The sequence below is a fragment of the Astyanax mexicanus genome, chromosome 15 (assembly GCF_023375975.1).
Source record: "Astyanax mexicanus isolate ESR-SI-001 chromosome 15, AstMex3_surface, whole genome shotgun sequence".
NCBI classification, from domain to species: Eukaryota; Metazoa; Chordata; class Actinopteri; order Characiformes; family Acestrorhamphidae; genus Astyanax; species Astyanax mexicanus.
In genome coordinates, this window is record NC_064422.1 from 10570003 (window position 1) to 10590590 (window position 20588).

At 37.1% G+C, this 20588-nt stretch overlaps 1 protein-coding gene across 1 annotated transcript in view; it reads left to right on the forward strand.

Moving 5' to 3' along the window:
* Window positions 1-20588, forward strand: part of scn4aa (sodium channel, voltage-gated, type IV, alpha, a) — a 51552-nt gene that overhangs the window by 9704 nt on the left and 21260 nt on the right. Inside the window, exons 2-13 of the mRNA XM_022669273.2 lie at window positions 4409-4706; window positions 4868-4986; window positions 6921-7010; window positions 7939-8067; window positions 10293-10384; window positions 11118-11366; window positions 11473-11536; window positions 12689-12830; window positions 12959-13159; window positions 14192-14338; window positions 16862-16991; window positions 19757-19995. Coding sequence (XP_022524994.2) covers window positions 4458-4706; window positions 4868-4986; window positions 6921-7010; window positions 7939-8067; window positions 10293-10384; window positions 11118-11366; window positions 11473-11536; window positions 12689-12830; window positions 12959-13159; window positions 14192-14338; window positions 16862-16991; window positions 19757-19995 — 1851 coding nt within the window. The 5' untranslated portion in view covers window positions 4409-4457. The remainder of the gene's footprint in view (window positions 1-4408; window positions 4707-4867; window positions 4987-6920; window positions 7011-7938; window positions 8068-10292; window positions 10385-11117; window positions 11367-11472; window positions 11537-12688; window positions 12831-12958; window positions 13160-14191; window positions 14339-16861; window positions 16992-19756; window positions 19996-20588) is intronic.

Sequence of the window (20588 nt, forward strand, 5' to 3'; positions counted from 1 at the left end):
ATTTATTTGCAGAAAATGAGAAATGGCTGAAATAACAAAAAAGATGCAGAGCTTTCAGACCTCAAATAATGCAAAGAAAACAAGTTCATATTCATAAAGTTTTAAGAGTTCAGAAATCAATATTTGGTGGAATAATCCTGGTTTTTAATCACAGTTTTTATGCATCTTGGCATCATGTTCTCCTTCACCAGTCTTACACACTGCTTTTGGATAACTTTATGCTGCTTTACTCCTGGTGCAAAAATTCAAGCAGTTCAGTTTGGTGTTTTGATGGCTTGTGATCATCCATCTTCCTCTTGATTATATTCCAGAGGTTTTCAATTTGGTAAAATCAATCAATAAATAAACTCATCATTTTAAAAAAATGGTCTCTTATTTTTTTCTAGAGCTATGTATTTTTGCTGTCCAATGAAAAACACTTATCTCCAAAACAGCAACTTTACAGGAGAGAGAAAAAACCTTGTAAACTTTCAATAGAAGTCAATGTAAAAAGAGTTTATTTCAGGTCATTTTGAAGAGTTTCTATTGGTCCGTTCATCAAGAAATTGTGGCACAGTGTAAGGGCCAGTTTGTCTGTTCAAATTATGAAGTAAACTAAAAATCGACAAAAATGGAGATAAGTGTTTTTCATTGGACAGTGACGATATGATATATGGCTTTCACATTTTGAACTGAATTACTGAAATAAAGTAACTTTTATTCAGATTTTTTGAAATGCACTAGTAAAAGTCATTGGAGTGTTTGTATGTTAAGGAACTAGGATCATTATGCAATCTATAGTAAGCCCCTAAATATGTTCATCTTTTTATTTTTAATTTGTAGGTAATAGTATATTTAAAGAAATACAGAAATAAGCTCTTAAAATGCAATACGATGAGGTGTTCCTGTTCTGTGGAGGAGCAAACCAGCATGCTTTCTTAACAGACCCACTCAAAATGGCATAGTGAAGTCTAATAGTGGTGGGAAAATGGCAGAGAGTATCCTTCATGCTTGGCACGCTCTTCTGAAAGGATGACGGGAGACGGATTGAGGGCGAGGAGGCGGGTGGGGAGTGTTGGGTGGGGTGGGGTGCTGGTAGTGAGCTGGCTGTGATGTGGATGACAGAGTTGGATCAGTAGTGATTCAGTCAGGAGTAATTTGGCTTGGTTTTTATTATTATTATTAATATTAATTTTGTTATGTGGTGAGACTGTGGGGTATGGAGTTCAGGCAGTAGACCCGTGACCCTGCCCATACCTTGGTGAAAGTCTCAGTGTGCCGTAAGTCATGGGAGGTGTGTTGGGGAGTTGATTTGGCATGCTGACCTGTTTATCGGTGCGATGTAAAGAGGAGAGAGAAGGCTGAGGAGGGCTGGAATGGGCAGAGTCATCGCACTTCTGTAACTCGACGCTGAAGCGTGATGGCCCACAGCAGCTGGGCAGCCACCGTATCTGTCTGTAGGTGTGTATGTGTGGAGTGTGTATAAGAGTGAGGCAGAGCGTGCGTCTGCACTTAACTCTCCGAGCCCACTCGCCCTCCTCGCTGGGCTGGGCCCCCTGAAATATGCTGATTTTTTTAATGTATGTGTGTGTGCGTGCGTGTGTGTGTGTGTGTGTTACTAGGTCATGTACATGTATGCTCCTCACTGCTACTGCCTGAGTGTATATTTTATACATAGATATAACAATATTTCAGGGACAGATTTCTGCACATTTTTATGCTCACAAACATGTACTTCTGTTAAAGTCCTGGTTTAGTTGATGGGAAAAAACAGCTAAAGTGTTCTTTTCTTGTTGCCAGGTGTGTTACGGTTTTTTTTTTCTTTTTTTTTTCACAGCATTAAAGATCCATGTATCACACAATTTAAAAAACCTTAAAAGGTGTATAAATATAATAAAGTATACAGTATACAATAATAGAGATCTTTTGGCAAATATATATGCTGACCTGCAAATATTGTGCACATTTTAGGCACCTGTTGGAATTTCAGTAAAAAAAAACTTCTTATCTGTAAAGTAAGATCTCTATTATTAAACCAGTATTAACCATTAATAAAAATATTTGCGAGTAATTAAGGGAAAAATAGGCTAATTCTGTCCTTCAGGGAACAAATGGCATTTTCAGGATTTTTGCATATCTTCTAAATTATAGTATAGTTTAATACCTTAATATTTTATATCAAAATGTTCAGAACATCTCAGATCTCTAACAAGGTAACCAGGTCTCATGTGACCTAGAGCAAGTATGGAGAGATAATCTGGTCCTAAATGTGAAAAACAAAAACAAGTCTAATTAAAAAAATTCCTGTGAAACATATGAAAAAATAAAATATAAATGTGGAAAAAAAAAAATTAAAAGTGAAATATTATTGGTCAATCACAGATCAATTGTGCAGACACAGCAGTTTTCTAAATACAGTATTTCATTTTGGCATATTAGACATATTATTTTTATGAGTAAAAATAAATATAAAGCAGCTGTTTTGTGTAGAAAACTGTGGAGACTGCTTAAAATACTGTTTAAATTAGTCACCATTTCCCTTCAGATCATTGGTATCCTGCTATTTCAGCTCATCTTTAGGTTTTGGGGACCTCGTTGGTCACTGTTGGTTTAGAACTTGAAAAAGGGGGCGTGTGGATCTGTGCTATGGGAGTTGGCCTGGATGGTTGTGTTAATAAGTAATCTGATGTACAGGAGTAATATCAGAATCTCAGCCATACTGTGGGAAAATGCACTTCTTTCCTATCGGAAAGGTGGGGAAAGTACACCTTGGCATGTTCTAATTCTCTTAATAAATATAGGTGTGTTTTGGGCATAACATTAGAAATAAACCAACCAGCTTTTCCTTTAGGAGTCAGGTGCGTTCTGACTATGGTGGACTGGCATTTTAACAGTGCAGTGCTTGAGCTTGTGCGTGGCACACCGGCGTTGCCAAGATAACAATGAACTTTTGAAAGTTGTCAGGGTTTAAATCAATTAGTGGCGCACCTGTGTTTTCCATTGCCAAGATAGCAATATACCAGAAATTTACCTGAACACACCTCACCTTCAGACCACCACACCCATCAGTGCAGATATATTTACAAGAGCCTCTGATATTTAAACAGTGCAGGTGGAAGACGTGAAAATAGACTGCTGGTGGGGTGTAAGATAGCAATAAGCATTGTGATGCGCCTTGTGAAGGGTGTAAGATAGAGTCCCTTGTGTTTTGTTTTGTTTTTTTTCGACACTATTTGAATCCAGAAAAAATAAACATTTTCTACATTGAGATTTTTCTTCTCCTGTATTGGCAATAATGGCAATGAATATGTCAAAGTTTGGTGAAAAAAACATTTAGTGTAAGTGTATCAGTGAAGAATGCTGATATTTGGTTCCAAAGACACCTGTCAGTTTTGGGATGTACTTATTAGGCAGCAAGTGAACTGTCAGTTTTTGAAGTCACTGTGCTGGAATAAGAAAAAATGGGTAAGCATTCAATTTGACCATTAGAAGTCGTATGGAGTCCATGGGCCCTATCTTAAATCCAGTGCAAGGTGCATCACAATGCTCATAGCTACCTTAAACCTCGTGAACAATCTATTTTCACACTTTGTGCCTACATCAGTTAAGTAGCAGCAGAGCTGATGAATATATCTACTCTGATGGGCTTGGTGTCCTGGAAGTGAGGTGTGTTCAGGGGTGTACATTTCTGGTGTATTGCTATATTAAAAATGAAAAATATAGGTGCGCCACTGTCTGAAAGCAACCTAGGTCAGTAGTCACAGCATTCACAGCATTACCAGCAGGTTAGTTTCCTCTGCTGAGACGCGCAGAAGCACTTCAGCATTAAAATAGCACCTGGCTGGATTTAGGCAGTTGGTCTGCAGGTTTAGGTTCAGCAACAGTATGTGCAGAAAGAATGAGGTCAGCTGACTCTACCTGAATATACTGAATATAGACCAGATTATTCCATCAATGGATTTATTTCTTCTTCCCTGATGAACACGGCCATATTTCAAGATAACAATATCATGATTCATGGGGCTGGAATTGTGAAAGGGTTCAGGGTTCAGGGAGCATGAGATCATTATTTACACACATGGATTGAGAGAGAGTTCACCACAGAGTCCAGATCTTAACCTCATTGAGAATCTTTGGGATGTGCTGGATGGAGAAGAGAGGCTTTGTGCAGTGGTCAGACTCTACCATCATCAATGCTGCTGCAAGATCTTGGTAAAAAAATTATGCAACACTGGATTGAAATACATCTTGTGATGTTGCAGAAGCTTATTGAAACAATGCCACAGTGAATGCAGCATGCAGCAATCAAAGATAAAGCAAATGATATGGTCAAAGCAAATATATGAGTATGTGACCTTTTTTGGCCAGGCAGTGTATAGATGTATTGTGATAGATGCTGTAGAGTAACTAAGTGTCTTTCTCTCAGCAGCTGAAGGTAGAGATTCCCCGGTGAGGAGGTCTTTCTTCGCGATGCGAAGATGGCAAACCTGGTCCCTCCCACAGGCAGAGAAGCGTTCCGCCGCTTCACCCCGGAGTCACTGGCCAAAATCGAGAGGCTCATCCAGGAGCAAAAAGAGCATGAAGTAGAGGGAGTGGAGCCGGAGCCGACAGCACCGAGCAGCGACCTGGAGGCCGGGAAGACCCTTCCCATGATCTATGGAGATCCCCCCGATGAGCTGCTCAACACACCTCTGGAGGACATAGACCCCTTCTACAGCGCACAGAAAGTTAGTCTCAGGGCTAACCCTGTATTCTGCATGAGGAGAGTACCTGTCGCAGAGTCGGCACATGAATACCTTGAATTTATTTTGCAGTTAACACCAAGCTTCCTTTTTTAAATACTTTACCAGGCTGCTTGTATTCATACAGATGTGTTGTAATTTTTCAGACATTTATTGTAATTAGCAAAGGAAACACAATCTTCAGGTTCAACGCAGAACCGGCCTGCTACATTCTCAGCCCCTTTAACCTCGTCAGAAGAGGAGCCATTAAAATTCTCATACATTCATATCCTTTCTTGCATTTAATAAACATTTGCAGAGTAAATATAATCACAAACCACTTACAAATCACTTTCTCGTACTTCCATCTTACTGGTGTACAGTTAGAGACAGTAGCCCATCTTTTAGCCATTTTTGAGCATAGTGGTGCCCTGGAGATCCACCCAGTATGTCCAAAGGTTTGTGCATTCAGCTATTTAAGTTGCACAGATATACAAATGCCAGGTATGGGTAAGGCATGAGTTAAAGCCTCCCAGCACTGAGAAAACTATGTTTTCTGGAATTGTAATGATCCATGTAATACATTTGGGATGAGTTGTGGAGTTGTGGATCAGTATAGATATTAAATAATATCTACTAGAGACAGATTATATCTGTTCAGTATTATTTCTTTTACATAAGCCCTGAATATATAGAGTGCATAATTTGTATCATGGTAAAATGGATTATTAACATCTGTTACAAATCTGGTGAAAATCTCAATCAGGGTGTAATTCATTTTGTTGCCTTATAGTTTATTCTTAAAATTATTGTTTTTTTAATTAAATGTTTTTTCATATCACCAAGAATATCGCTATTACAAAAACACCCTGAAATATTGTGATATGATTTTAGAACCATATCGCCTACCCCTATTTGGTTATTCAGTAATAAACACATTACAGTAATAGAATTGTGAGATGCTTCTCAGCATCTTGTAGTTTAAGAAAATATCTTGTGAAATGTTTCCTAGATCTAGGATTACAGTCTAAATCTAGGACTACACCAAGATGAAGAACTTCATCCAGTTTCCTAGTTGTTTTTAAAACTGTAGATTTTTCTGCTCATTGTTTACCAATCAAAATAATTAAATAGTTTTTCCTATTTAATAAAACAAAATTGTATTCATTCACTTAATGAAGCTGGAATCATGCAGCATGTAAGTTTATTTAGAGCACTTAGAGCACAATATGTGACCAATAATGTGACCAACAGTGGTCCTAAAACAACTGAACATACAGAGGAAGTAGATCTTAGATTTGGCCCAAAAAATCCAGCCTGAGCCGACCCGACCCATACACTGTCTATGTGAGCCCGAGCATGATTTAAATTGGAATTTTTTTTAGTAAGTAGAGAGTTAAAATTAAGCTTTTTAAAAACATTTTCGGGCTTTTTGAATGAGTGAAATTTGTTTAGAATGATATTAGTTAACATTGCAACACTGAAGAAGCATAGACCTATTATTTAATAAAAATGTTAATTAAGAACTGATCTCCCGTCTACTCTAATATAATTTAAAATGTCTAAAAGCTTATAGCTTATAACCTTAGTGCAAAACACATAAAACAACAATAAGGCTATGCGTGTGTAAGCGAAGGTGCTGACACGTGTGAACTGTGCTCACTGTGCTCACTGTGCAGTTCCAGAGCTGCGTGATTATAACATTCTAACTTTTTATTTAAAACACAGTTTGATTTGTTACTACTATATTGTGATTGTCGTGCCATAGCTTTATATAACATTAATATAACCTCGGATCAGGCTGGGTTTGAGCAGAGAATCTAAGCTCTAAGAGGAAGTGGTTTGTAAGTATTTTTAATAGTTAATTTAGTGACTTGTGTTCTTGCTTGTTTTATAGGGATGTAACAATGCATTGAAAAATGATCATCCCACAATGCTAAAATAGAACAGTGTGCATTGTGTAGAATAGCAGTTTTGTTACTTTGATATCTTTAATGCAGTTGCATAGCTGGATGACAATAACAAGCTGCACCATTAAAATCCCAATCCATAGTGATGATGTAATGCACAGTACTCTTCTACTGTACTCCACTACTTACCAGTTACTTAATCTGTTTTAATTAGTGTTTTTTACAAAACTGGATACCAATGTTTGTATTGTTACGTCCCTACTTCTGTAAATACTGCATTCATGCATTATTTACCTTGACTCATTTCTAAGTTATTTAGCATGTTCATCATGATTACCATTCTGTCCAACTGTGTGTTCATGACCATGAGCAATCCTCCTGCCTGGAGCAAAACCGTAGAGTAAGTGCTTCTTTCTTTTGTATAAAAAAAAACTTATAAAACCTTTAAAAAATATTCTAATTAAGTACAACCACAGTTTTAAATGTTTATGAAAAATGATGATTCTGTTCTGGAAAACTTTGCAAGGGCAGTGATTTAGTTGCAATTGTTCATCTTAAACTTCTTGCTCCTGTCTTACCTTTTTTTGAGCTGCACTGCTGCCAGGTCTAAAGTTCTAAATGTGTTTAAGTTTTTCATGAAATGGTAAAAAAATCTCACTTTCAACATCTGATGTTGATTTTGAATACAATATGGGTCTATAAGGTGTGCAAACCATTGCATTCTGTTTTTATTTATGTGCCATTCCACCAAATGGGTGCCATTTGCTTGTTGTAACTTATACAGTATATATATTTTTTATTTTAATAATTATGTTTAATAGTAAAATGTATAGTTAGAGAGTGGGGACAGGTAACAAATGCTATGTTTTCAGTGTTCTATTTTTTTCTATTACATATCTTACTTTTGTAGTTAGGTCAGTGTACAAGACACTATGCTTAATAATAAAATGTATTTTTATAGTAATTTTGTATTTTTATACATGTAAGTTCTTTGGGACAGAAATGGCACCGATTCGCTGGAATGGCCCATAAATTTGTTACATTTTATCCAGTGTGTAATTGGGGATGTAATTTTTGGAGCATTTATATTGGTCCACTTATCTCAAAACACTGAGAGAATTACTATATAACAACCAATAAATTGATCTGTAATCTAAACCTATGTATTAGGATTATCTAAAGATCACATGTACATAATTTTCCATGAACCGATCATGATCATTAACTTTAACTTGCTTTAAAATGATGAGTGTTCAGTATCTTGTCATATATTCTTTTCATCTGTATCATCTTTACTAATAGTGTCATGCTGTAAATCTTTTTTCCAGATATGTTTTCACTGGCATATATACCTTTGAAGCGACAGTAAAAGTATTGTCGAGAGGTTTCTGTATTGGAAGCTTTACATTCCTTCGTGATCCGTGGAATTGGCTGGATTTCATGGTGATCAGCATGGCGTGAGTATCACCAACACTTGGGGCACTTCTTATAGTTTTTAATCAGATCCTGGATCAGCTTTCCTAATCTAATTAAAGACGGGACTATGTGGCAACTGCAGGGCTTATTGAGCTCTCTCTTTACGCCTGTGTTTCCAAATGATTCCATTTCTCGTGGGAATTCCAGCACAGTCTTTTGTGCTGTTTGCGTAAGCGATACTCCTTATGCTTAATAGGTGGTTAAACTATTTAGGCACTTTCTCGATGACAGTCAGCTAACGCTGCCATTTGGCTGAGGTGGCGGACAGGTCTAAATTTAGCACCCATTAAAACGTATCATTTACTTCAGCAAGGACTCCATTTCAGTACAGCAGAGTAACCAGTAAAGAAAATAGAAAGACCAAAACAACTCATGATTCAGAGTTTGTGGTGCAGCTCGTGCTTAAATGCAGTCTACACTTCTTAACTTAGTTGTCTTAAGCTGCTTTTTGGGTCAAGCTGATTGGTGAAGAAGATATGCATGAGGGACTTTGGCTACAACACACTATAGTTGGGTTCTCTGCGTGGATTTTTGCCTGGTCTTGGATTAAATTGCAATGCCGGAAATGACACTTGAAACATATCTTCATTACCCAAACATGCATTTCTTTTAAATATCCAGCTGAAGGTATTTTGTAGAGAAGAAAAAACAATAAGAGTAGAGGCTGCATCCCCTAGAGGGAATAAAAAAATCCAGCATATGATGTGATTGTTTTCCCTCACTATTAAATATTGTTGATGCTCCCTATTACTATATTGTTGATGCTTTAATTTGAGTTAGTGCTGGGCGGTATACCGGTTCATCTGGTATGATAGAATAAGTCACAAACCTATATCGTCGCTGTCCAATGAAAAACAAGTATTTCCATTTTTGTCGATTTTTAGTTTACTGCATAATTTGAACAGACAAACTGTTACACTGTGCCAAAATTTCGGTTTATCCAGTATACCACTAGAGGCACTGCGGCGCGCTGTGTTAGAACTGCACCACCAAAGAAGCATACTGGCACAGCTCACTAACTAACGCTAGCCAGTTAGCATAACAAGCTAACACACTGGAGTAATGTGGAGCCAAATGCTTCATCCTGCCTGGGAAGAAATAAGAACAACACTTTATTTAAGGAGCTCCTGCTGCTGTTCCTCACTGTATAAGTGTTTTCATCTAAGTAAAATAGGAAAACAGCAGCAAACAGCAATTATTCAATCATAAAAGAGACAAATGGAATTACAAAATCAATTTACAGCTCAAAGAAAAGTTCCTCTCATCCCTGAAATGAGCTCAGAAACAGTCCTGGGTACAGAATTGTTTATTGAGATAAATCTTTCTAGAATTCTGGATACAAGAACAAATAAACTTCAAGAGCAGTATAGCACTATAACCCTGTTTAAATATATTAATACTGTAGCTTGAAGGATTATTTAATGTATTTGTTGTTAACTGGAGAAAGAAGGGAATTGTGCTTGATTTTGATACTGTAATGCCTGTAATGATAATAAAAACATATTGTAAGTTAATATTAAACTTGTGTCTTACTTTTGCAATAGAATTTTTGAGTTTTTTCTTTTTTTAAATATTTACATTTTGAGTATATTACGTTCATTTACAGTGTTTATGGAACTTTTTAAAATAAAAAAATAAATAGTTTTCTAAAGGAAATCTTGTGAAACTTGTTAGCCTATCTCATTCTTCATTCTTCAGTTGTTTTTCTGATAATAAAGTCTGATTTCTTCATATATAGTGTAATTTTCTGAGGCAAAGTAAACCCAATAAAAGTAATCAAAGCCTTAATTTAATTTAAAGCCTTAATGTTTGATATAAAATATATTCCTAACAGTAGAATAAGTCACAAACCTATATCGTCACTGTCCAATGAAAAACAAGTATCTCCATTTTTGTTGATTTTTTGTTTACTACATAATTTGAACAGACAAACTGTCCCTTACACTGTGCCAAAATTTCTTAATGAACAGACCAATAGAAATACTTTAAAATGACTTAAAATAAACTCTTTTTACTTTGACTTCTATTAAAATATTACAGGTAAATAGTTCTTTCTCTCTCCTGTAAAGTTGTTGGTTTGGAGATTTAGATTTTTCTGGACAGCGAAGATAAAAAAGCCCAGTCATGCAAAATAATATTAATAATAATAAAAGTGCTAATTTGAGTGTGTCTTCATACATCTTCTTCATTAATCTTTGTTTTTTAGGTACATCACAGAGTTTGTTGACCTTGGCAATGTGTCAGCGCTCAGGACGTTCCGTGTGCTTAGAGCTCTTAAAACCATTACTGTAATTCCTGGTACGTTTAAAGTCTTAATCTCAGCCCAATGCTTTATCATATCTTTATCATATTCAGTACTGTGGGAAACTTAAAGGAGAACTCTGGTGTGAAAATGACTTTTGTTGTAGTAAAACATGATAAAAAGTAGTTACCGTTGTTAAATATAGCACACCTTCGCTCTCCCACAGCTTTCTGAGGTCCAGTAATTTTGTGCTTTTTGTCTAGTACAATGGCCTTATTGGGGCATATTTTGCCCTGATAAATCATTTTTTATACCGTTATCCAGACTCAAAGTAGCTCCATAACATCACTGTATCACGCCATCACTGTACTGATAATAGCATAGATATATATATACATAGAGTCCGCATGGCCTGCCTCCTGGCACCGGCTGCTACGCTAGGAGGCAGGCTATGTGGAGTCTATGTACATACATGTCTATGTCATTATCAGTACAGTGATGGCGGCTCCTGGAGCTGAACTAGCGTTATGGAATGTAAACAGTGTTTTTTTTAATAAACTTCTTGTGCACTTTTTAAGTTATTAATGCCTAATTTTAAATGTCAGGGCTCTCCGGATTCTAGCAAGGTGGTATGGAGCTACTTTGAGTCTGGATAACGGAATAAAAACGATTTATCGGGGCAAAATATCCCTCGATGCGGCCGTTGTCCAATTTACATCGGAGTTCTCCTTTAACCAGTACACTCTTTTTCGTCACTTCCTTTTTTTTCACTGTTTCATTTTCTCTCAGGTCTAAAAACTATTGTTGGAGCTTTGATCCAGTCAGTGAAGAAAATGGTAGACGTGATGATTCTGACGGTCTTCGCTCTGGCCGTGTTCGCTCTCATTGGTCTGCAGCTGTTTATGGGGAACCTGCGGCACAAGTGCATACGGTGGCCCATCTCCAACAGCACCATGGAGGAGTACACCTCCACCCCCGCCTACAACCACACCTTTACCAACAGCACTTTCGACTTTAAAGCCTACATCAATAATGAAGGTGACTTCAGGGTTAGGACAGTTTGGTTATTGAAAATATCTCTTATCTTCTGCTTTACTGTAAAAGGAGAATTATGTCTTTTATTTACGTTCCTCTGTTTTGGCAGAAAACCAGTATTTTCTTGAGGGCAGCCTGGATGCCTTGCTGTGTGGCAACAGTTCTGATGCTGGGTATGTTGTCCCTATGGATGCAATAAAAAAGTATTGTATTGCATTGTATTGTATTGTATTGGCAGTCATATATGTGTTATTATTACTATTATTGTCAATTAGTTTATTTTAACACTGATTCTTGAGAATTTGGATAAACATCAAGATTAAGATCATAAACAATAATACAAACATAAAAAATATATATTTTTAAAGGTTTATTTTTCATTTATATTAATTTAATAATCGTATGCTGGCCTGTTGCCTACAAGATCAGATAGGAGACTTTTTTATTTTTAGAATATGTATTCATTTCACTATAAACAAAATAAATTCTATATACAGAAGAAAAAAAATCCAATCGCAAATAAAATGAAAGGCAGCAAAAAGAAGAAAAAAATCTTATAACATCTGCCTCTTTTTTCCCCAAGAATAATTTCAAACAATAGTAATTACCCAAAACCAAACTAAACAAAAACATAATTTCATCTTTATAAGACAAAAATTGAATTGAATAATATCTTTACCACATAAAAGAGTACATTGGAATATGTATTTTAAAACTACAAATCGAAAGTTTTACAACTATGCAGAATGCCCAGATAATGATTTTAAAACTCTAAATACATTTTCTTCCCAATTTACAAGGCCAATTACCCAACCCACTCATTAGGACTCCACCTATCACTAGTGATACTAGTACTAGCCCCAACACCAGGAGGGTCAAGACTAGCACACGCCTCCTCCGATAGATGTGAAGTCAGATTTCGCCTCTTTTTGAACTGCTGCTGATGCTGTCGCATTGCTGAGTAGCATCACAGCACTAATGCTCGGAGGAAAGCGACTCGGTTCTGATACATCAGCTCACAGATGCAGCCTTGTGCTGATCCACATCAGCCTAGGAGTGATGAGGGGAAAGAAAGAGCGCCATCTACTGTACCCACCCAGAGCCCAGAGAAAGCAAGACCAATTGTGCTCTCTCATGGCTCTGACAGCTGATGGCAGAAAAAAAACAAAAAAAAACAAAACAGTTTTATCCAAATTCTCAAAAATCAACAATAAATAATATATATTTAAAGTAAAGGTGTGCAAAAGAAATCTTTTTTAGTTTACTTGGTTTAGTTAAGTTTAGTTTAGTTTAGACAAAGTTTCTTATAACTGCTGTTTTGATAGAAAGTGCCCAGAAGGTTACACATGTATGAAAGCTGGGAGGAACCCAAACTACGGCTACACCAGCTACGATTCCTTCGGCTGGGCCTTTCTCGCCCTCTTCAGGCTCATGACTCAAGACTACTGGGAGAACCTGTTTCAGCTGGTAGGCCAATCACTTTAACCCCTCTCCTGCTGGAGCCTTGTGTTATTATTATTTTTTTTTTTTGCATTTTTTTCAGTTTTGATAAATTTAAATCCATTTAAAATCACATTATCGTTGTTTTTTTTCAGACTTTGCGAGCTGCGGGGAAGACCTACATGATCTTTTTTGTGGTGGTGATATTCCTGGGATCCTTCTACCTCATCAACCTGATCTTAGCTGTAGTTGCGATGGCGTATGATGAGCAGAACGAGGCTACGCAGGCTGAGGCTCGCGAGAAGGAGGAGGAGTTTCAGAGACTGCTGGAGCAACTGAAGAACCAAGAGCAACAGGTCAGGTGACTACAGTGTTACAGTCTGAGGAGTCATTAATGAAGTGCTGACAGAATAACTGCAAAGTACACACACAGTATAGGCCCACATCAACACACCCTAAGGCCAGCTGCATGATGCACAATTGACCGTTGCTCTATAGACAGCTCTGAAAAAAATTAAGAGAACACTTTAAAATAATGAGTTTCTTTGATTTTACCAAATTGAAAACCTCTGGAATTTAATCAAGAGGAAGATGGATGATCACAAACCATCAAACCACCAAACTGAACTGCTTGAATTTTTGCACCAGGAGTAAAGCAGCATAAAGTTATCCAAAAGCAGTGTGTAAGACTGGTGGAGGAGAACATGATGCCAAGATGCATGAACACTGATTAAAAAACCAGGGTTATTCCACCAAATATTGATTATTTCTGAACTCTTAATACTTTATGAATATGAACTTGCTTTCTTTGCATTATTTGAGGTCTGAAAGCTCAGCTTTTTTTGTTATTTTAGCCGTTTCTCATTTTCTGTAAATAAATGCTCTAAATGAGAATATTTTTATTTGGAATTTGTCTGTAGTTTATAGAATAAAACAACAATGTTCATTTTACTCAAACATATACCTATAAATAGCAAAATCAGAGAAACTGATTCAGAAACTGAAGTGCTCTACTATTTTTTTACAGAATTGTATATTTAAAAGTTTGTGGACCCTCAAAAAATCAAGGAATCAAATCAAATATATTAAACAGAAATTTTAGCAACCTCCAGTTTTCTGGGATGGCTTTATTTTAGACGATAGAACATGGCTTAGAGAACATAGCTGACATACTCCACAGATCAGTGCAGATCATATCATTCTACTATTTAGGACTTTTATAGTATATAGGTTGTGTGTGTCTTTAATGCCAGCAGATTAAAGTAGTGGAATTTACTTGTGTCTGGATGTAATTGGATGTACATTGTATCTGTACACAAATAATGTATTGCAAAGCACTTTCTGTCTCAAACTAAAGATCAGTAACTGTCTGGTTATTGTTTTTACAGCAGTTTGACAGTAAAGCATCTTTGGCCAGTCTGGGGACTCAGAGTCGAGGGTCTGAAAGAGCAGAAGATGGAAATGAAGATATAAAAGACTGTAACGGACGGATCATCCCCAGTCTAGTCATCAACAGAGCACCTACTATAAAGCAGGTAAAGCTTTATAATCTCTATAATCTCTATTTTTTTACACCATCCAGTTTAAATTGGTTACCTTTGTCTTGAATTTAAAATTGTAAGATCAGTGATGATAATAGAATGCAATCATTTATTGCATTATGTCGGGATTTTATGCTTTTATATATTTTTTGTCTGTATGTATCAGCATGTATATTGCTGCTTAAAGATAAATTGGTACCACTTTAAAATAAGACTACCTTTATAAAGGGTTTATAAATGGTTTATAAAGGTGGCTATTAATGGTTATTAATTAGGTTGCATATACTTTAAAACCCATTAATAAGCAGTTCATAACTATATAACACATGCTGTCAAACCTCTTTTATCTTTCTAGATACTGATCTTACTTTGTGTTTTTCATCAATCAGCATTAAACATATTACCACATTTATAATTATGTTTAACTATTTACTATGTATTAAATGACTTAACAGTAAACAATGGATTACCATTGCCAATTGATGTGTTGTAACAGCTTATCAATGGTTTTTAAGGCATTTACAACTCAATCAATAATGATTAAAAATCTAATTTATAAACCATTTATAAATACTTAATAAGGGTAGTCTTATTTTAAAGTGATACCGATAAATTAATAATGCATAAATAAAATGTATAGGTTTAAAATAGATCAACATTAACCAGAATCCCATATATATAACATTCTTTATACAGTGAATATACACTTGGATAAGTACCCAGGCCACAAAACAGACTTAATTTGTTTAATTCAAAGTCAAAGTCAAAGTCAAAGTGGTTTTTATTGTCATTTCAGCTATATACAGAGTACACAGTGAAACGAAACAACGTTCCTCCAGGGACCATGGTGCACATAAACACAGTGTAGACAGAACAATAGTGCAACAGTACAAAAGTGCAGACAGACAATACAACACAATACAGACAAAGAATAATAAATAACAAGACAGTGTGCAAATTATGCAGTGTGCAAAAAGTGTGCAAAAAAGACCAGTGAGGTAGTAATTACCTCTATTACACAGTGTGCAATAGAGTCCAGTGAGGTAGTAGGGTTTTTAGTGCTTTCCATTTTCTGGGGTAAGTGGGGTAAGAGTGTGTGTGCATGTACAGAAAAACCATCAGTTCAGTCTCTGCAGTTGAGGAGTCTGATGGCTTGGGGGTAGAAGCTGTTGCAGAATCTGGTCGTGCTGGACCGGATGCTGCGGTACCTTCTTCCCGAAGGCAGGAGGGAGAACAGTTTGTGTGAGGGATGGGTGGGGTCATTCACAATGCTGGTTGCTTTGCGGATGCTGCGGGTGGTGTAGATGTCCGTGATGGAGGGGAGAGAGACGCCAATGATCCTCTCAGCTGTCCTCACAATACGCTGGAGGGTCTTGCGGTCAGAGACGGTGCAGGTCCCAAACCAGGCAGTGATGCAGCTGCTCAGGATGCTCTCAATGGTCCCTCTATAGAAGAGTGTGAGGATGGGTGGAGGGAGACGGGCCTTTCTCAGCTTCCAGAGGAAGTAGAGACGCTGCTGGGCTTTCTTGGCTGTAGAGCTGGTGTTCAGGGTCCAGGTGAGGTTATCTGCTAAGTGGACACCAAGGAACTTGGTGCTCTTAACAATCTCCACAGAGGACCCGTCGATGTTGAGTGGAGAGTGGGTGTGTTGTGCTCTCCTGAAGTCAACAACCATTTCCTTTGTCTTGTCCACATTCAGGTGAAGGTTGTTGACTGTACACCAGTCTGTCAGCCGCTGCACCTCCTCTCTGTATGCTGACTCGTCGCCTTTGGTGATGAGACCCAGCACGGTTGTATCATCGGCGAACTTGATAAAGCTGTTTGAACTGTGTTTTGCAGCACAGTCATGAGTCAGCAGGGTGAACAGCAGAGGACTCAGGACACTGCCCTGGGGGGCCCCAGTGTTCAGTGTGATGGTGCTGGAGGTGCTGCCCCCGAACCGGACTGACTGGGGTCTCCCCGTCAGAAAGTCCAGGATCCAGTTGCAGAGGGGGGTGTTGAGGCCGAGCGAGCTTAGCTTCCTGATGAGGTTCTGTGGGATGATGGTGTTGAATGCTGAACTGAAGTCTATAAACAGCATTCCAAACTAATAGTGGGTTTACAGTGATAATGCTTTGCCAGGATGTTGCTGTTATTGTTGATTTGTATTGAATCTGATGTGTCATTACATTTTGCCTGTTTTTATAATCTTTTTAAATTGTATCTTTGTATTTTACTTTTATAATTTTTTTTTTTATATTTTACTTTGAGTCTATGTTTTGTGATAAATTGACCTTTAATCTTTGACCAAAATCTTTTAACATTGACTTCTATTGAACACCAATCCATTTTGTCCTTCTTGTAATATGTCACAACGTTGAAGAAAGACTTTGAAGGTTTTGTGTGCGTATTTTCAGTGTTTCGTAACTTGGTATTTGTTTGCAATCAATAATGCTGCTATTTTTGTATTTTGTATTGCAAAAATACTGCTGTATTTATACTACGTTATCTTTGTCCACGTGTTATTTTTCTCTCTAGCCAGCAAGAGAAGAGGACAAGATAGATACTAAATCTACAACTTCTAAACACAGCATGAATTACCTGGACCAGCCCGGGCTGTCCAAAAAAGCAGCCAGCCAGCTCAGCGTCCTCACCAACGCTATGGAAGGTATGGATATCTAATGTTTTAATGCTCTTCAGCAATAAATATCACATACATTTTTACTAATCATGATCAGCACTGTTAGCATTTTGAGGTCAGTTACTCCTTCAAATTTGAAAAAGGCTTAAAAATGAGAGGGGTAGTTTGGGATGTGCAATGGGTGATGTATGGGTTTAGAGGGAGAGCTGATTGGCTGAGCTGCAGCAGCAGTGTGGCTCGGTAGTGAGACACAGATGGTTGGACGTCAGCAGAGGGCGGTATTATTGGTATTATTGATTGACCAATCTGCATATTGTGATGTGTCTGTGTAGCAAAGTACATGGAAACATTGTCCTCACCTATAGCACAGTTGAACCTGAGAGGGCGCTGCAGAGGCAGAAATTACCACAATTAAAGTGTTTTTTGAAGGTTAGGAAATGAAACATACAGTTGCAAGAAAAAGTATGTGAACCCTTTGTGATAACTTGGATTTCTGCATAAATTAATCATTAAATGTGTTCTGATCTTCATCTAAGTCACAACAATAGACAAACACAACATGTTAACATTCCTAGTAAGGGGGGAAAAGTACACTCTAAAAAGTGATTCTGTGTTTTAGTCAGGAGAACTAATATTATTAAGTTGAGTGAACTTAGCGCACATTACAACTCAATAAAATGAGTTCAGAGAACTTCAACCTGAAAACTTAAAAATATTTGTTGAGCCAATGAAAAAATGTGATTTCAACCAACATTTAGTCACTGCATGTGTCAATGCTCTTTCTACAGTGTTGGTTCATGCAGCTTTCCTATAGGCTCTTGGCACCATATGAATCGCTTTATTGAGCTCATGATGCCACAGCATCTCAGTTGCGTTAAGATCAGGACTTAGTGACTAATGCCCGGATCAGACTACACAATTTTAGCCCGATTTTGTTGCCGTCGACAAATAGCGTGCGTTGGATCCCAATTTCAGTGTCACGAACGACAAAGGTCCGCATAGTGTGACACAGTCAAAGAGCAGGAATTTGACGTGAGCGACGCCGTCGGTGCTGCAGTGCTCCTGCAGTTCTCTGGACCAGCAAAACAGAAGGATAATCTAATAATCATCTAATAATCTACTTCATCCATTAAATATTCTGTTTACAGGCACTAAAACCTAAGTAGCTACATCTTTATCATTTCGCTTTTTTTTTCGCTTTTCCCTCTTTTTTTTTTTTAGTTTTTCGGAGCACAAAAGCGCTTCCATCACGCAAAGCGCTTCTGTATCCATGATTGTCAGATTCTATGAACTCATGAGAGGACGGGGACGATGATTGGTCGGTGACTTATGTGTAGTGTTGCCAGTCCCCCAAAAACGACACAAAACGAAAATAACTGCTCAATCTGACAAGTGAGCTTGGCATTAGATGAAGATCAGAACACATTTATTGACCAATTTATGCAGAAATCCAAGTAATCCCAGAGTATGGATGGATGGATGGATGGATGGATGGATGGATGGATGGATGGATGGATGGATGGATGGATGGATGGATGGATGGATGGATGGATGGATAGATAGATAGATAGATAGATAGATAGATAGATAGATAGATAGATAGATAGATAAACATAAATTAAAAGAAAGAAGAATAGAAAATATATAAGGCTATAAAAAACTTACTATACAATGTAAAGATATATCTGTAAACGGAGCAGTGCAGTAGATGGGTTCACATACTTTTTCTTGGAACTGTATTTTAGCTATTAATGGTTTAGGGTTTAGTGCCTGTTTGAGTAAATCACTTTTTCTCACCACTGAGTGGCGCAGCCACTTCTTCACTGAGCTGAATACACACACAGCACCCAGTGTGCCATTTGTGTGAGTAGTTTATTTAGTGTGTGTGTGTGTGTGTGTGTGCATGCATGAGATGTGTGAAGTCTCACTGCTTGGATTTGAAATACACTGGGCTTAAGCAGTCAGAAGTCTGTTCCTGCTCTTTAATTTAAAGTGTAATTGCAGAGATTAGTGAGCTGTGGTGAATACGCTGCTCCGACAGTAAGTGTGTATTGTTTGGAGTTAGTCACAGAGGAGGAGAGGTTATGTGAAGAAAGCCCTGCTGACATACCCTGAGCGGCGCTAAGCTTCAGCCTATTACAGTGCCAAGCTCCTGAGTTTAGAGAGAGCTCTTGGGGCTGTCATATCGAGGTTATTATTAAACTACTTTATTTATTAATTTGATTTATTATTTTGAGGTGTTTTAAGGAAAATATTGTTTTTCACTATTAGTGAATGTTTCACTGTCAAATCAAAATGATGTTTTTCACTATTTTACCTCAATCAAAGACATTCTCTCACCTAGGGGTGTGCCATATCGTATCGTACGTGATAATATCGCCAACATTTTTGGATATCATGAACGATATTATACCCTGAAATATCGTGCCATAACACTCACCCCTAATTATCACATCAGGGTTCTACTTTTTAGCTGTTTTAAGCAAAAGAAAAATGCACACATTTCTCATTTCCTATTAAATATCTACTAGAGACAGATTATATCTGTCCAGTATCATTTATTTTACTTTAATCCTGGATATATGGAGATATTTGGAGTTCTGTAACAAATCTACAAAAATTCTTGTAATTTTTTAGTATCTTAATTTTTTTGTCATATCGCCAAGAGTATCGTTATCGCGATAATACCATGAAATATCGTGATCTTATTTTAGGGCCATATCGCCCACCCCTACTCTCACCCCGAGCCAATAAATAAATGAATGACAGCGTTTCTCTCTGTCTTTTCTCAGAGTTGGAGGATGCTCAGAGGCCTTGCCCCCCAGGCTGGTACAGGTTTGCTGATATCTTTTTGAAGTGGGACTGCTGTGCACCCTGGATATGCTTCAAGAAGTGGGTTTACTTTGTGGTAATGGATCCTTTTGTGGACCTGGGCATCACCATTTGCATTGTGCTTAATACGCTGTTCATGGCTATGGAGCACTACCCCATGAGTCCAGAATTCGAGCATGTGCTCTCTGTTGGCAACTTGGTAGGTATATATTCTACTTTACAGATTATTAACCAGAAGTTAACCCTCCTTCTATATTCAGACTTACTAACACCTTTATTATCTGGGTCGACATGATCCCAACAATTTAAACCTCCAGAAAATGAATAGGTAACACTTTATAATAACTTGCATTAATATATTTTTAACTAATGATCAGTAGATGTGAACAAAGCATTAGTTTATCAGAATTTGAATATTAACAAATGCTCATATGTGACACTTTTTTATCAGCATGGATATTCATACTTACAAATCATTAGTTCATCAGAATTTGACATAAAAAAAAATCTGACAAGCTTTTATCAATTGCAGTTCATGTTGCCAATGCATTCATTAGTATTTACAAATATATTAACAACTTTTTAGATTATTAAAATGTAATAAAATAACAGCTATTAATCATCACTTAATGGTATATTAATGAAAATTATTATAAAGTGTTACCAATTAATATAATTAAATAATAAAAAAAAACATGTTGGCAAAGTTTATTCACCAGTTAATTCATGTTTCAAACAGCAGTTTCAGCAGTTCTGGCATTATTATAATGTTAAATAAGTATTATATAAGTA